This window comes from Lagenorhynchus albirostris, chromosome 12, assembly GCF_949774975.1.
Source record: "Lagenorhynchus albirostris chromosome 12, mLagAlb1.1, whole genome shotgun sequence".
Lineage (NCBI taxonomy): Eukaryota > Metazoa > Chordata > Mammalia > Artiodactyla > Delphinidae > Lagenorhynchus > Lagenorhynchus albirostris.
Window position 1 is genome coordinate 46632380 of NC_083106.1, and position 14144 is coordinate 46646523.

At 41.1% G+C, this 14144-nt stretch overlaps 1 protein-coding gene across 1 annotated transcript; it reads right to left on the reverse strand.

Moving 5' to 3' along the window:
* Positions 1-3963: 3963 nt before the first annotated feature.
* Positions 3964-5186, reverse strand: RFPL4B (ret finger protein like 4B). The gene is made up of 2 exons (XM_060167677.1): positions 5167-5186; positions 3964-4982 (listed from the first exon to the last, which is right to left on the reverse strand). Exon 2 carries the CDS (start codon positions 4867-4869, stop codon positions 3964-3966), a length of 906 nt encoding a protein of 301 aa, XP_060023660.1. The 5' UTR covers positions 4870-4982; positions 5167-5186.
* Between the last annotated feature and the right edge of the window lie 8958 nt (positions 5187-14144).

The following is a 14144-nucleotide window of genomic DNA, read 5'->3' on the forward strand; positions in this document are numbered from 1 at the left end:
GTGAGGGGGATGGGCACACCAAGATGCTTTCTTCTATCAATCCATAAGTAATACCAAACAATTGTTTCATTACTAAAAGACTAGTCAAAATGCAATACCTCTTCCTGAATAAGTTTAAAGTATTTTAAAAACTGGGATTAAAAAGACGTTTCCAACATGATAAAGAGTATGTTAAATAAATAGCCAACCTCACACGTCACCAAAGATACTAGATGGTGTCACTAATTGGCAACAAATAGCACAGTCTACAAGCAAGGCCCAGAGCTAAACAATCGAGGTGAATTATCAAATTTAATCCATACAACAATCCTAAAGGCTGGGTTTCTTATTAATCCCTGTTTACTAAGTAGGAAACTGAGGCATAGAGAAGTTGGATAACTTGTCCAAAATCACATAACTGAAAGTAACAAAAATAGGATTTGAGCCCTGGGAAGCTGGCTCTGGTGGAAAGAAAGCTAGTGCTCCTGGAGAGGAGTGAGGGGAGAGTGTGGGGGAGGGCATCTGAGAGAATTTATTCCCCCTGACCTATTAATCCTTGCAGGGTTTAAGACAGGAATGACCTGATGGATAGTTTAAAAGAATCATTTTGGTGCCCAGGTGGAAGTGAACTATGGAAAGGTGCGGGTGGACCAAGGAGGTTAGGAGGCTGTCACAACTGTCCAGATGGGATACGTGTGAGGTTTAGATTAGGGTTGTAGCAATAGACATGCTAAAGAGTTGGATATGTGAAATATTTTGCTAAGGAAAAATACCGATTGACAACAGGATGAGAATGTGACCCAGCCCCCATCATTTCCCCTGGGCCACAGTGATTCAGATAGGAAAAAAAGAAACAGGCCAATCATTGGCCACTGGCATTTTCCCTTAATGTTTGATGAAGAAAAAAATTACTCAGGTCCTTTAGCTGGAATGAAGGAAAGCTTAGAACTTAAATCCCCCTGAAGAAGAGAAAGAAAGTCCCTTAAAGCAAATGGTCCTTGAGAGAAGCTGAAATATGCAGATTATAATATATACTGTTACCTCTAGTCCTAGGAAACTGGGGCTGCCTTCTCTTTAGCACTTAAAGACATGAGAAGCCCAGGGACCTTCCCAGCTTTTCAAATTGCACTTCTAATCTATTGGTGAGTTCTGAAATCAAATTAGTGTGTGAGACCAGCATTTTTTCTAATAAAATATAATAAAATAAAATTATAGTGTTATTACTCGTCATAGGTATTGTCTCAGAAAACTTTTGTTTCAACAATACAAACACCTGTTAAGGTGGATTGGGGTGGTCCCCACCTAGGCCCAGTGTCAGAGAAGGGCAAGGAGACCCCTGAAATAAAATCATATGGATCAAAAGTGAATAACAACAACAACAAAACACCACAACTGGGCTGTCCCTCATCTCCAATGGAGTTGGAAAGAAATGGGAGATGACAATTCTGTTAGGGAACCATTAACCGAAACCGCTCGCACTGGCCAGGCACGATGAGTTGTCTCACCACAGGAGGTCCCGATAAAGAACATGCTGCTGCCACTGAAAACTAACCAGGAGAATTCGGGATGGGCCAAAAGGAAGGAGGAGACGCCATCCCATAATATTGTCCTACCAACTTCCCAGAATCCTTTGCTCTAGACTCCAGCTTGGCTGAGAGATATTGGCGCCACCAGGAAGGACCCTGAGTCAGACCAAATATGGGCCAAGCAAGATGATTGGCCAGAGACAACCCGGAAACTAACCTATTACCATAAAACCTGAGACTGCGAGCCACGTGGCAGAGCAGTTCTCCTGGGTTCCCTTACCCTGCAGCTCTCCGCCCAGCCATAGCCCCTTCCCAATACAGTAAGTCCCCTACATACAAACGAGTTCTGTTCTGAGAGCACGTTCGTAAGTCCAATTTATTCGTAAGTCCAACAAAGTTAGCCTACGTACCCAACTAACACAATCGGCTATACAGTAATGTACTGTAATAGGTTTATAATACTTTTCACACAAATAATACATAAAAAGCAGACACACAAACTAAAGAAAACATTTTTAATCCTACAGTACAGTACCTTGAAAAGTACAGTAGTACAGTACAACAGCTGGCGTAGAGGGGCTGGCATTGAGTGAACAGGCAAGAAGAGTTACTGACTGGAGGAGGGAGAGGAGGTGGGAGATGGTAGAGCTGAAGGATCGTCAGCAATAGGAGATGGAGGGCAAGCTGCAGTTTCATTCACACCTGACGTTGACTGCACGGTTCTGGTTCCTTGCTGGATTCAATTCTGTCTACTCTCTTGAAAAAACGATCCAGTGATGTCTGGGTAGTAGCTCTTTTTTTCTCGTCATAGATGACACGGTCGTGCTGGATTACATTCTGATCGGCTGCTGCAACCTTCATGTACCGTTCTACGTTCGAGTCCTATGACTCAAAAACTAACAGTGCCTCCTCAAGTAAAGAAAATCCCCTTGCCATTTCCTGTGTTGTGAATCTCTTTGGTTCTTCAGTTACTTCTTCTTCCTATTGTCTCTCTTTGTCCCTTCTCTGCGCCTGCAGTTCCATCAGGACTTCATTAGTAAGCTCCTCGTGTTGCACAGCAAGTTCCATCATTATCACTTGGCGCTTCTTAGCAGTACCAACTACATCACCGCTGCTTTTACGCTTGCTTCTGGACAACTTGGGCTTGAAATAAAGATACTATACTACTGTACTCTATACGGTACTGTACAGTAAAATACACAAAAGCACAACCACTTGTAGAGGATGCACGTACGTGACAATGTATGCCAGACATGTAAACTAACTTACGTGATTGGACATGCGAACGTACATTCGCATCTTTGAAAGTTTACAACTTGAAGGTTCTTATGTAGGGGACTTACTGTAAAGTCTTTTGCTTTGTCAGTACATATGTCTCCTCAGGCAATTCATTTCTGAGTGTTAGACAAGAGCCCACTCTTCGGCCCTGGAAGGGGTCCCTCTTCCTGCAACAATTCTGGGTCTCTTTGGAAAGGAAGTCAAAGTCAGAGTCCAGAACATGTCCCAACCCAGCATTCCTAGGACAGATGCCACCTTGGAAGTGGCTGACTCAGTAAAATTTTAAAAATACAACCCGAAAGCCCCTGAATGGTTTGAAAAGGAGCCATCATGAGCATTTAAGACTGGGGTGTGGGAAACTGCAGTCTAGGACAGCGTGGGTGTGATGGGGGGAGGGGCACAAATTACAGATAGGTTGTGAGAGGATCCAGTGTTCCAAACAGTCATTTCCCTCCTTATATAATTGATTCCAGAAGGTCCAGAATCTTAGAGAAACTGTTACTGGACCAAACTTGGGTCTGCTCACGCGTGTGTAGTAAAGCCAATCTATTGACAACGAGTTGTGGTAGAGGGAAGTGCAACGTTAACTGCAGGACACCAAGCAAGGAGTCCAGGACAGATACTCTCTGACTGACCCTATTGGCACCTTTTTGGCCATCATATATACAATACCACTTTGACAACCACCCAATATGCCAATTATTGAACATTCTTATTAGGACAAACCACTAACACTACCTCAGTGAAAGGTTCTTTGTCTTTCAAGAAAGTAAAAATAAAAAACAGTTCTTTCCCAGTACATTTGTCTCTCTCATTTAACTTTCATGTCAAAATATCTCACTCTGGCATCTCATTCTTCTTTTTCCCCAGACAGTTATCATTATCAGGAATTATACTACAGAAAAGGCATGAAATTATGAAAAAGGCATTGTTCCTATCCACAAAATGTAATAATTTAATTTATAATCTAAAACTCCCCATTGTATATACTACAGAATAAATGCAGTGTAGTCTCTAATCATCACAGCTGTTTGGCTGAGAGATATAATTATCCCCAAGTAAAGACTGAAAAACTGAGGCTTTAAAGTGCTTAATAACACCCCCTACACCCCATAGTTATTTAGCTGCAAGGTCTACAAAATACACCTTCAAATCAATTAAAATTGCTTAGCTACAAAGTCTACAGAATTGTCTCTTCTTGGGTCATTCTGACATTTCTCACATCAGAGATCTCATTCATCTCACAGGACGTTTCTAGGAAGGGATGAGTTCCTGATGGACAGATGGTTAGGGGGCCACCATTATCACCTTCTCTGGGGAGCTCAGGACTAAAGAATGGACACAAAGGCTCCACACAGGAGAAATTACTGTGTATGTAGATGAGGGCATCATTACTAACATCAAAAAACTTGATTTCTTCCAACTCAATATCTAGAAAAATTCCTACTTGGCTAAGGCCAGGGCTTGCAGGAATTCTGGTTTCTGGGATGGAGCAGGTATAGATTATTCCCGCCTTCATGCTGATGATCCAGAAGCCATGTTCAGAGGAAAAACCGCTCTTCCTCTTCCTGTCAACCGATTTTTTGCAGACCCCCAGAGCCCACTCATTCCCCTCTCCCACTTCTACCACCCAGTAATGACAGCCAGAGGAGAAGCATGGAGTGCCCAGGATACAAGCCCAGTATGCAAATCTCTGGGGATCTTCCATCAGGTTCCGGCAGATCTTTCCACACTGGACACTCCTTAGGTCATCAGAGAGGACAAGAAAGGGGTTGGCGGTGGCTACATCCAGAGTTATGTCCTCCCAGAACTTCAGGTACTCGTCATTCACATGCAGACCCTGCTCCAGTTGGGAACCATGCTGTGTGATGAGAAGAATCAGTTCTCCAACTTGCCATTCCTCCAAAGGAGGATTCTCATTGACGCCTCGACATATGGGACAGATCAATTTCAGATCCTTCTGTTCTTCCATCCAACTTTGCATGCAATCAAAGCAGAAAGTGTGGGCACAGGAGAGAGCAATGGGGTTGAGGAAAACCTCCTGACAGACTGGACAGGCTGCCTCCTCTTGCAGATGGTTGGCCATGGCCCCTGAAGTTCACTCTTTAGCAGAATTGATCTGAAGCGGCCCTTTATTAGCTTCTGGGAGCGATCGGGAGCTTTCAGTACCTGATCTGCTCTTCAGTAGTCAGGATGTACCTAAATCCAATACAAAAATTAAATAATGTAAACCTTTCTGTAGTTTAGACATGAAAGTGACACTAAGTCAACAGAGAATCATAGCAAAGGCACTGTCTGTGAGGAAAACTATCCAAAATTTAAGTGATCACAAGAAAGAGAAATAGGACAGTTGGACATTGTCTTTTCATGGGGGCCAGCTTACCTTGTCTGGAGACTTCCGGGTGAAGTCTTGTCTGCTCTGACCACAGTTTCTCCCCGTAGGAGGTGAGCCAAACTGGGTCTTTTTTTTTTTTCCCAACTGGGTCTTTAACAGGAACCAGGAGCACAGTCTTTACCCCCTAAACAGCATTACTTTGTAAGTCACTTGCAGTTGAAGAAAAAGAATTTCCACACCTAAATACAATCATTAAAAAAAGGCCACCTACTGAATGGGAGAAGGCATTTTATATATCTGATAAGGGGTTAACATCCAAAACATACAAAGAACCCATACAACTCAACATCAAAACGAAAAACCCAGTTTAAAAAATGGGCAGAGGGGCTTCCCTGGTGGCGCAGTGGTTGAGAGTCCGCCTGCCGATGCAGGGGACACAGGTTCGAGCCCCGGTCCGGGAAGATCCCACATGCTGTGGAGCAGCTGGGCCCGTGAGCCATGGCCGCTAAGCCTGCGCCTCCGGAGCCTGTGCTCCGCAACGGGAGAGGCCACAACAGTGAGAGGCCCCCGCACCGCAAAAAAAAAAAAAAAAAGTGGGCAGAGGATCTGAATAGACATTTTTCCAAAGAAGACATAAAAATGACCAACAGGCACATGAAAATATGCTCAACATTGCTAATCATCAGGGAAACGCAAATCAAAACCACAATATCACCTCACACCTGTTCAAATGGCAATCATCAAAAAATCTACAAACATGGTACAGCCACTATGGAGAACACTATGTAGGTTCCTTAAAAAATTAAAAATAGAGCTACCATATGATCCAGCAATCCCACTCCTAGGCACATATTCAGAGAAAAGCATGGTTCACAAGGATACATGTACCCCAATGTTCACTGCAGCACTGTTTACAGTAGCCAAGGCATGCGAGCAACCTAAATGTCCATCAACAGATGAATGGATAAAGAAGATGTGGTACATAAACACAATGGAATATTACTCAGCCATTGTAAAGAATGAAATAATGCCATTTGCAGCAACATGGATGGACCTGGAGATTATCATACTAAGTGAAGTAAGTCAGGCAGAGAAAGACAGACATCATATGATATTGCTTATATGTGGAATCTAAAAAAAAAAAAAAATGATAAAAATGAACTTACTTACAAAACAGAAGCAGATTCAAAGACTTAGAGAATGAACTTATGGTTACCAAAGGGGAATGGATTGGGGGCAGAGATAGATTGGGAGTTTGGTATTGACATGTACACACTGCTGTATTTAAAATAGATAACCAACAAGGACCTACAGTAATAAATAAATAAATAATCTACAAACAACAAATGTTGGTGAGGATGTGGAGAAAAGGGAACACTTGTGCACTGTTGGTGGGAATGTAAATTGGTGCAGCCATTATGGAAAACAGTATGGAGTTTCCTCAAACAATTAAAAATAAGACTACCATATGATCCAGCAATTCCACTCCTGGGTATTCAAAAGATAATTATAGCTAATGAGAGAGAAATGGGATAGTGGAAACAACCCAGACAGAAATGATTGCTTACATTGATTTGGGGACTTTCAGCTGATTCCCTGAAGCTCTGAAGTCTGCACTTTTACCTCTCCAGGCTTCTTGGTGAAGTGAGTGGGAGCTCTGGCAATCTGGCTTTTTATAGTGCCTGGGGCACAGTCCCCGCCCACAATCAGGATCAAAGTCTAGGTCTCAAATCTTATCAAGTGAACTTACTCTTCCGAGGCAAGATGATGGCATGAAATCACATGCCAAATTTCAGTACTACAGTTATCCTCTTTGAGTTCAACTAGCGAACCTACTGCCATCTGAATGAGATTATCTAATTTCAGAGCTCAACTTTAAACAACAAAATGTTTTAGAGATCAAATACAGAAACACACTACTGAAATCTAATCAAGTCTTGCCTAATGTAATCACATCTCTAGTACAGCTGTTAATGAACAGTATCTAGAAGGGTTTTCATATCCTTTGATTCAGCAATTCCTCTCTTGGAGGGTAGTTATTGAACAGGATAAGAAAGAGAGCAGCCAGGTAAGCCTGTTGCCCTGCCATATTAATAAAACCTCCCTTTACTTTAAGAGAGTTCTAGTTTAAACAATAAATTATATAGTGTCTGTATTGGAAGTAGAAAGAGCAATGAAAATCATAATGAAGGAGAGCTAAGACACAATCATCAAAAAAGATGAAAACTCTAATTTAAAAAGATACATGCACCCCAATGTTCATGGCAGCACTATCTACAATAGCCAAGACATGGAAGCAACCGAAGTGCCCATCAACAGATGATTGGTTTAAGACAATGTGACATATACATATATATATACTGGAATATTAGTAATAAAAAAGAATGAAATAATGCCATTTGCAACAACATGGATGGACCTAGAGATTATCATACAAAGTGAAGTCAGAGAAAGACAAATATCATACGAAATGGCTTATATGTAGATTCTAAAAAAAAAAAAAGATACAAATGAACTTATTTACAAAACAGAAATAGACCCACAGACATAGAAAACAAACATATGGTTACCCAAGAGGAAAGGGAGTAGGGAAGGGATAAATTAAGAGTATGGGATTAACAGATACAAACTACTGTATGTAAAATAGATAACAGATAAGCAATAAAGATTTACTGTCTAGCACAGAGAACTCTATTCAATATCTTATGATAAGCTACCATGGAAAATAATCTGAAAAAAAGTATATATATAACTGAATCACTTTGCTGTACACATGAAACACAATATTGTAAATCAACTACCCTTCAATTCTTAAAAAATTAATTAAAAATAAATCATAAAGGGAGTTGGAAGGTCAATGAATTCCTGTTGCTAAGGGCAATCTAAGAGTAAACACTTCCCTGCAATACATGCATTCTGAATAACCTCCCATTTCCCAGAAGTTTCTTGTCCTTCTTGCAAGGGCAACTGCACATCTTTCATTGTATTTTTATCTGTTGGCTGATTCCATTTTCATAAGTTAAACATCTACAGCAGTGGGTCTCAAACTTTTTAAAATCTTCATCTCAAGACCCTTGACACTCTTAAACCTGAGAACCCCAAAAATCTTTGTGTTTATGTGAATTTTATTTCTCCATATACACACCATTAGAAATTCAAACTGAGGGAAATTTTTAAATAATTTATTTAATTCATTTAAAATAAAACCATTATATGTTAACATAAATAGCACAGTTTTATGAAAAAATAACTTTATTTTCCTTCCAAAAAAAATAATAATTAGTGAGTAGAATACCACTCTTTTGCATGTTTGCAAATCACTGTAGTTCCTGCTTAACAGAAGACAGATGGATTCTCACATCTGCCTCTGCTGATCTGTTGCGATACGTTGTTTTGGTTGAACTATGTGAAGAAAATTTGGCTTCCCACAGATATTTAGCTGGAAAGCGAAGAACTTGTCCTAATTAGTATTAGATGTCCTAACAGGGCCTCTAATGGTCAGGACCCCTCTGACCATTATTGGAGGACCATTGCTCTACATCAAATTTCATAACTCCAAGAGACAGCCCCAAATCTTAGTCTCTTGGCAACCAAAGACCCTAATGACAAACCCAACCATCCTTTTGTATGGCTTCTGCAATCTCAGAACTAATTCATATGACGTAGCTAAATATGAATCATTTTCCTACCTTTGCCCAATTATGATGAGGTTCCTTTCTTTTTTTTTTTTCCTATTTAAATTATTTAACTGCGATGACGATGCCAAATCAGGTTGTTCTCTATAGCACTGTCTGATATCTAATAGGCCCTCAACAGATGCTTAACTATGACAAAAAGCATCATCTCTCATTGATGTACATTTTTCAGCCAGCTCTGATTGTGGCTTGATTATATAATAACTGACTCGCTGCTGCCTCTGAGTCTTTGTCTGCTGGGAGAAATATTTCTTCCCCAGAAATACTTTAATTCCAGATTCTTCATTACTACCATAATGCTGAGTTCAGGAAGAAATGTCATGTTTAAAATTTTCAGGTACTGGAAATATTTGGAGCCACTTATCTGTAATGTCTTAATACGCTCATGACAACATATCAAAAATGTGCATGAAGATTTTTTTTAATTTTTAGAATAATTTTTAATTATCATTAGTGCTTCTAAAAGTTAAGATTAAATCACAAAATGAGCTTGCGTCTGTAGCTTCCTGATTAAAAAAGAAATTGACTTTCACACCTGCTAGTTAGATAAGATGCAGCTTCTGGTGAGGGAGGGGGACATAGTCAGCCCTGTCGGGAATCTAACATCCCTACAAGAAGATGAAGTGTTTGCTTAAACCACAGTTCACATTTTTCATAAGGCAGCAGCTGTAGTGGGGCAACTTTTCACAATTAGCTTCCATACCCTGGCATGGGACTTGACTCCTCTCTTCTCTGCAGCCCTGTTATACATTAAAGTGGACCCTTCTGTGTATCTGATAGAAGATGGAGGGCACCTCTCTGAATTATTAACGCCACTAAAGCCCACTAATGGTGCTCTGTGCTCTCCTCTTCAAAAGGAGCCATGCTTTGCAGACCCGGTGAGCTCCACGAAGAGAATATTTTAGGCATTTTAGAATATGTAGAATGTTGCACTTCTGCACTTATTGTAAAGGACAGACTCTACAAAAAATGTCAAGGATAATGAGACTCCATAGTTATATACTTGATAATATGTAATCCATACTCTAGTCCTATTCAGGACCTCTTATATTTCGTTCCTCTTGTGGGTTTTTTTGTCAAAAATATTGAGAAAAAAATTGAATAATGTTTATGTGTTTTATTCACAAAGTGTGTTCCTATCTGGATAAGAACTGGCCACAGAGTTGCTTATCTACAGCAAATTATCTGTAAAAATAGCAAGTTCTAATCTGGGTCTCTATGTAAATTTCAATGACCCTAGGCCACGCACCCTCAAGTAAAGAAGTAATGCTTAGTCACCCCAAGTAGCCTCACCCTTCTGTCACCTTGTAGGTACCAGAGTCTAAGCAGAGGCCATAGGGGGTCAGTGTGAATTTGCGTGAGTGGTGAGTGTGCAGGAACAATGACAATCATGTGACCCTGCCTCTGGTGCTATTTATCTTTGCGATTTCTAGAGCCAAGTATAAGTGTTTTCAGATTATCCATATGTTTTCTCCTCTGGTTTAGGGCTGATGAAATATTTTTACGTAGGTGAGGAAGCCCGAGTCAAAATAAATTTCCTTTCCCCCTAACTATCTGACATTCAATGGTTTTTTGGGGTTTTTTTGGTTTTTGATATTATTGAACGCAGCCTGCAAATCTCTTCAAAAGACCTGAGCCGCCCCGCCCCGCCCTCGGGAAATCCAGATAATCAAGGCAAGCCGCCAGTAGTCCCGACCCCGGGCAGGGCTCATCAGCCTCCCGGAGGTCAGAGACTGCAAATCAGGCTCAGGAATAAGGCGAAGATCCAGCCTTGATAACTGCGTCCTCCCCCAAGGCATCCTCCTTGGTGGCTGCCCACTGCTTTCGGATACAGACCAAAATGCTGCCCCTCTCTCTAGCCTCATCTTCTGAAATCCACAAACCCTCCTTTCAGTCCTTTCCCCGTGCTCCCTGCTAATTCAGGACAGGTCAGTTCTCTCTGGCTGGAACCAGGTTCAGCCAGCCACCCAGCTAACACCTAGTCATGGTTCAGATACAGCTGGAGTGTCAGTTCTTCTGGGGAGTGTTCCCCAGACTAGGTCAGAAACCCAGTTTTTTGTTTGTTTGTTTGTTTGTTTTTCTTGGCTGCAGGCAGGATTTTAGTTCCCCGGCCAGGGATTGAACCATGCCCCCTGCAGTGGAGGCACACAGTCTTAACCACTGGATTGCCAGGGAAGTCAGCCCAATTATATCCTCTCATAGCACCCTGCATACTTCCTCCAAGAAAGTTATCACTATGTTAGGTTTCATTTATGGATGTGATCTCTTGATTCATCCGAGGTCCCTCACATTATTAAATAACACTTACTGAGCACTTTTACTGTGTTGCCAGGCATTTTTCTAAGTATGTCACGTTTTCTAGCATTGAATCCTTGCAGCTCAGAAGGTAGGTGCTGTTATCATTTTAACTTCTCAGATGATGAATTTAAAGTTCTACTGTCACCAAGCTGTGTGACCCTGGTGTGTTACTAAACTTCTCTTGATCGCCTACCTCTAGTCTTTCACAGGAGACAGAAATAAACTTCTACCCTGTTAAAATCAGTGTATTTTATGCACACAATCCAATCCAATTAAAGCTCAATTAAAATAGGTGCTAACCTAATTCTTTAGCTTCTAGAACTATATGGATCCATGCTATCTTGATAGTCTCATCAGACTTCATTCGGGGATTGAAAACCCTGGATCCCAGCTATATTTTCTCCCATATTTTGCATTTAGTTAATCATCTAACTGAAGAGACGAATGTGACTCATTGGCTTATCTATACTTCTAAATGTGCTTGTCTACCTGGACATTAACTCTTCAGTTTTTTTTACAGTTCTATTAGTGAGTTCTTTGGCATGGTATCATTGCAAGACAAGAAATGGCAATGACTAGCAGAGTCAGCCCAGTTCTGTGTACGCAGTGTAGGATACCTTATGCAGTCCAATGTTTCAATTACTATAAACACAATACGCTGTGCTGCCCGTTGTCATGAGGTAAGTCCAAATAAACTAACCAAAATAACTGTCCTTCTTCAGAAGAGCCAGCTGCACCCTAAGCCTTGCACACAAACATGCAATGATTGCCTGCCATCTTTGAGATATGCACACTGTTAAATACTGAGGCGATCCCAAAACAGGAATGACACTGCTGATGCCCTATATGTTACAGCACCATTAAGGGAAGTAAGACAAATATTTGAGAAAGTAAATAATGAAGCGAAGTAGATAAGACGACCTGTGGTATGTACCGGACTGCTGGTTACTCCTACATCTTTTTTTGTTTGTTTGTTTGTTTGTTTGCAGTGCGCAGGCCTCTCACTGCTGTGGCCTCTCCTGCCGTGGAGCACAGGCTCCGGACGTGCAGGCCCAGCGGCCATGGCCCATGGGCCCAGCCGCTCCACGGCATGTGGGATCCTCCCGGACCGGGGCATGAACCCGTGTCCCCTGCATCGGCAGGTGGACCCTCAACCACTGTGCCACCAGGGAAGCCCCTCATACATCTTTAAACCACATCTACATATAGATAACAGAGGACAACATGTTTTGGTCTGTTTTTAGACATCTTCTTTTCAGAACCTTCATACCAATTAATGCTCATTTCTTAAAATAGTATCAAAGACTTTTGAAAGCAATGTCAACTAATCTATTCTACATGAAGGTTAGGGAGGTAATTGGTATAGCTTTATTTCCTAACCAAGCTCTCTTCCCACCCTAAAATAATTCCAATTATCCATGACTGTCCACAGGAAGTGTCCAACAAGTATTACAGATTGATAGTTTGTAATGAATTTCTTTATTGATTCATGTACTCCTACCACAAATAATGTACTACTATACCTCTGTCTCCCATGCCCCTACCATAGGTGCCAGGGAGACATCTAAGTGTCTCTATAGATTTGAGGTATCTACAGTTCTGGATCTCAAGGGAAGGATGTGGGCTGCAGTCTTGGACATAGAAGGGGTTAGCATGGACATGTAAATGGTAACTGGAAGACAGGGACTGATTGGGATTGTCCACAAATCCATGCAGAATAGAAAGGAGGGCCTAGAGCAGAACCCTGAGAAACACCAGCAGTTAAGGAAGGGGAAAAGCAACCCCCAAGAGATTATGTTAAAGACACTGAGGAAAGAGATCCCTGCAATTGACAACACAATTCTGGAATCCAAAGGCCTCCATCCAGTCCAATGGAAGCAACTCTGAGAAGGCCTAGCAGTTCAGCCTAAGTGGGGCCAGAAGAGTGAGTCAGGCCATGAAAAGCCAAAGCCAGGTGTTCCAGGGGACAGTGTAATTGGACACAGGTCTGAACTCTCAATGGACAAAGAGGTCTGGACTAAAGAATATTAGTCCAAGTGAAAAAGGTCAGGCGGCCACACATACTTTCAAACGGAGGTCAGAGCAAAGCTCCCAATTCAAGGACACAAATCCAGATAGGAGGAAAGGGTGGGAAAGTGTGATCGTAGATATGCGTCTACTTAAGTTATTAAATCTCAGTGTAATAAAGTGCTGTACACAATTTATGCATAACATCTCTCCTTTCCTCTAAGAACTTCTATTCTGGGGAAATTCTTAAAAAAAAAAAAAAAAAAAATCTGTTACTGGTGTTGACCAAGGTCTCCTCTGCTAGTGTTTAAGAATGAGCAGCATACTAGAAATTATTTATTTCCTTATTAATGAAGTAGTCACAGTTTTAAAATCTTCAACAAAACTTTAAAATCTTCAACAAAACTATCCCAGATGTCTGTCTCTTCTGTAATAAAACATTTAAATTATCTTACATATATTTTAGGGCTATTGGGAAATAATAAGTTTTAGGGGAGATATTATGCAAAAAAACTTAAAAATGCTTTAAAATAACCAAAGAACGTTCACCTAATTAAACATGGCCTTGAGGGTATACACTGATTCTCAAATTAGTCCAGATATGATGTTGAAAAGTCAAATCACAAAGTATATCCAGCTTGTGCTTATGAAATGTCCAGAGGACTTATCTGTAGGTTGCCCAGAGTGATCTTGTGTCAGGGATTAATAAAAACTGAAGCACAGGGAGGTCAGCACATCATATAACTGAAAGATTATTCCATGTACTGAAGAAGAGTTTTGAAGTGCAGATTTTTTTTCAGGCTTAAATTAAAGAAGATTAAGATTCTTTGGTGTCAGTATAGTTCAAGTAACTTCAGTTACTGATTCGGCAAAACCAAGTTTATGTAGGGAAATCATTTCCTAGGAGGATAACCTCTTCCTTTGACTGGGCTGGAAAAAACAACACTCCTGTCCAGAGATTCCATCTCTTCCCAGTCAGTTGCCCCTGCAAGGCTGAGAGGCAGGAATCTTCATCGCACACTGCCA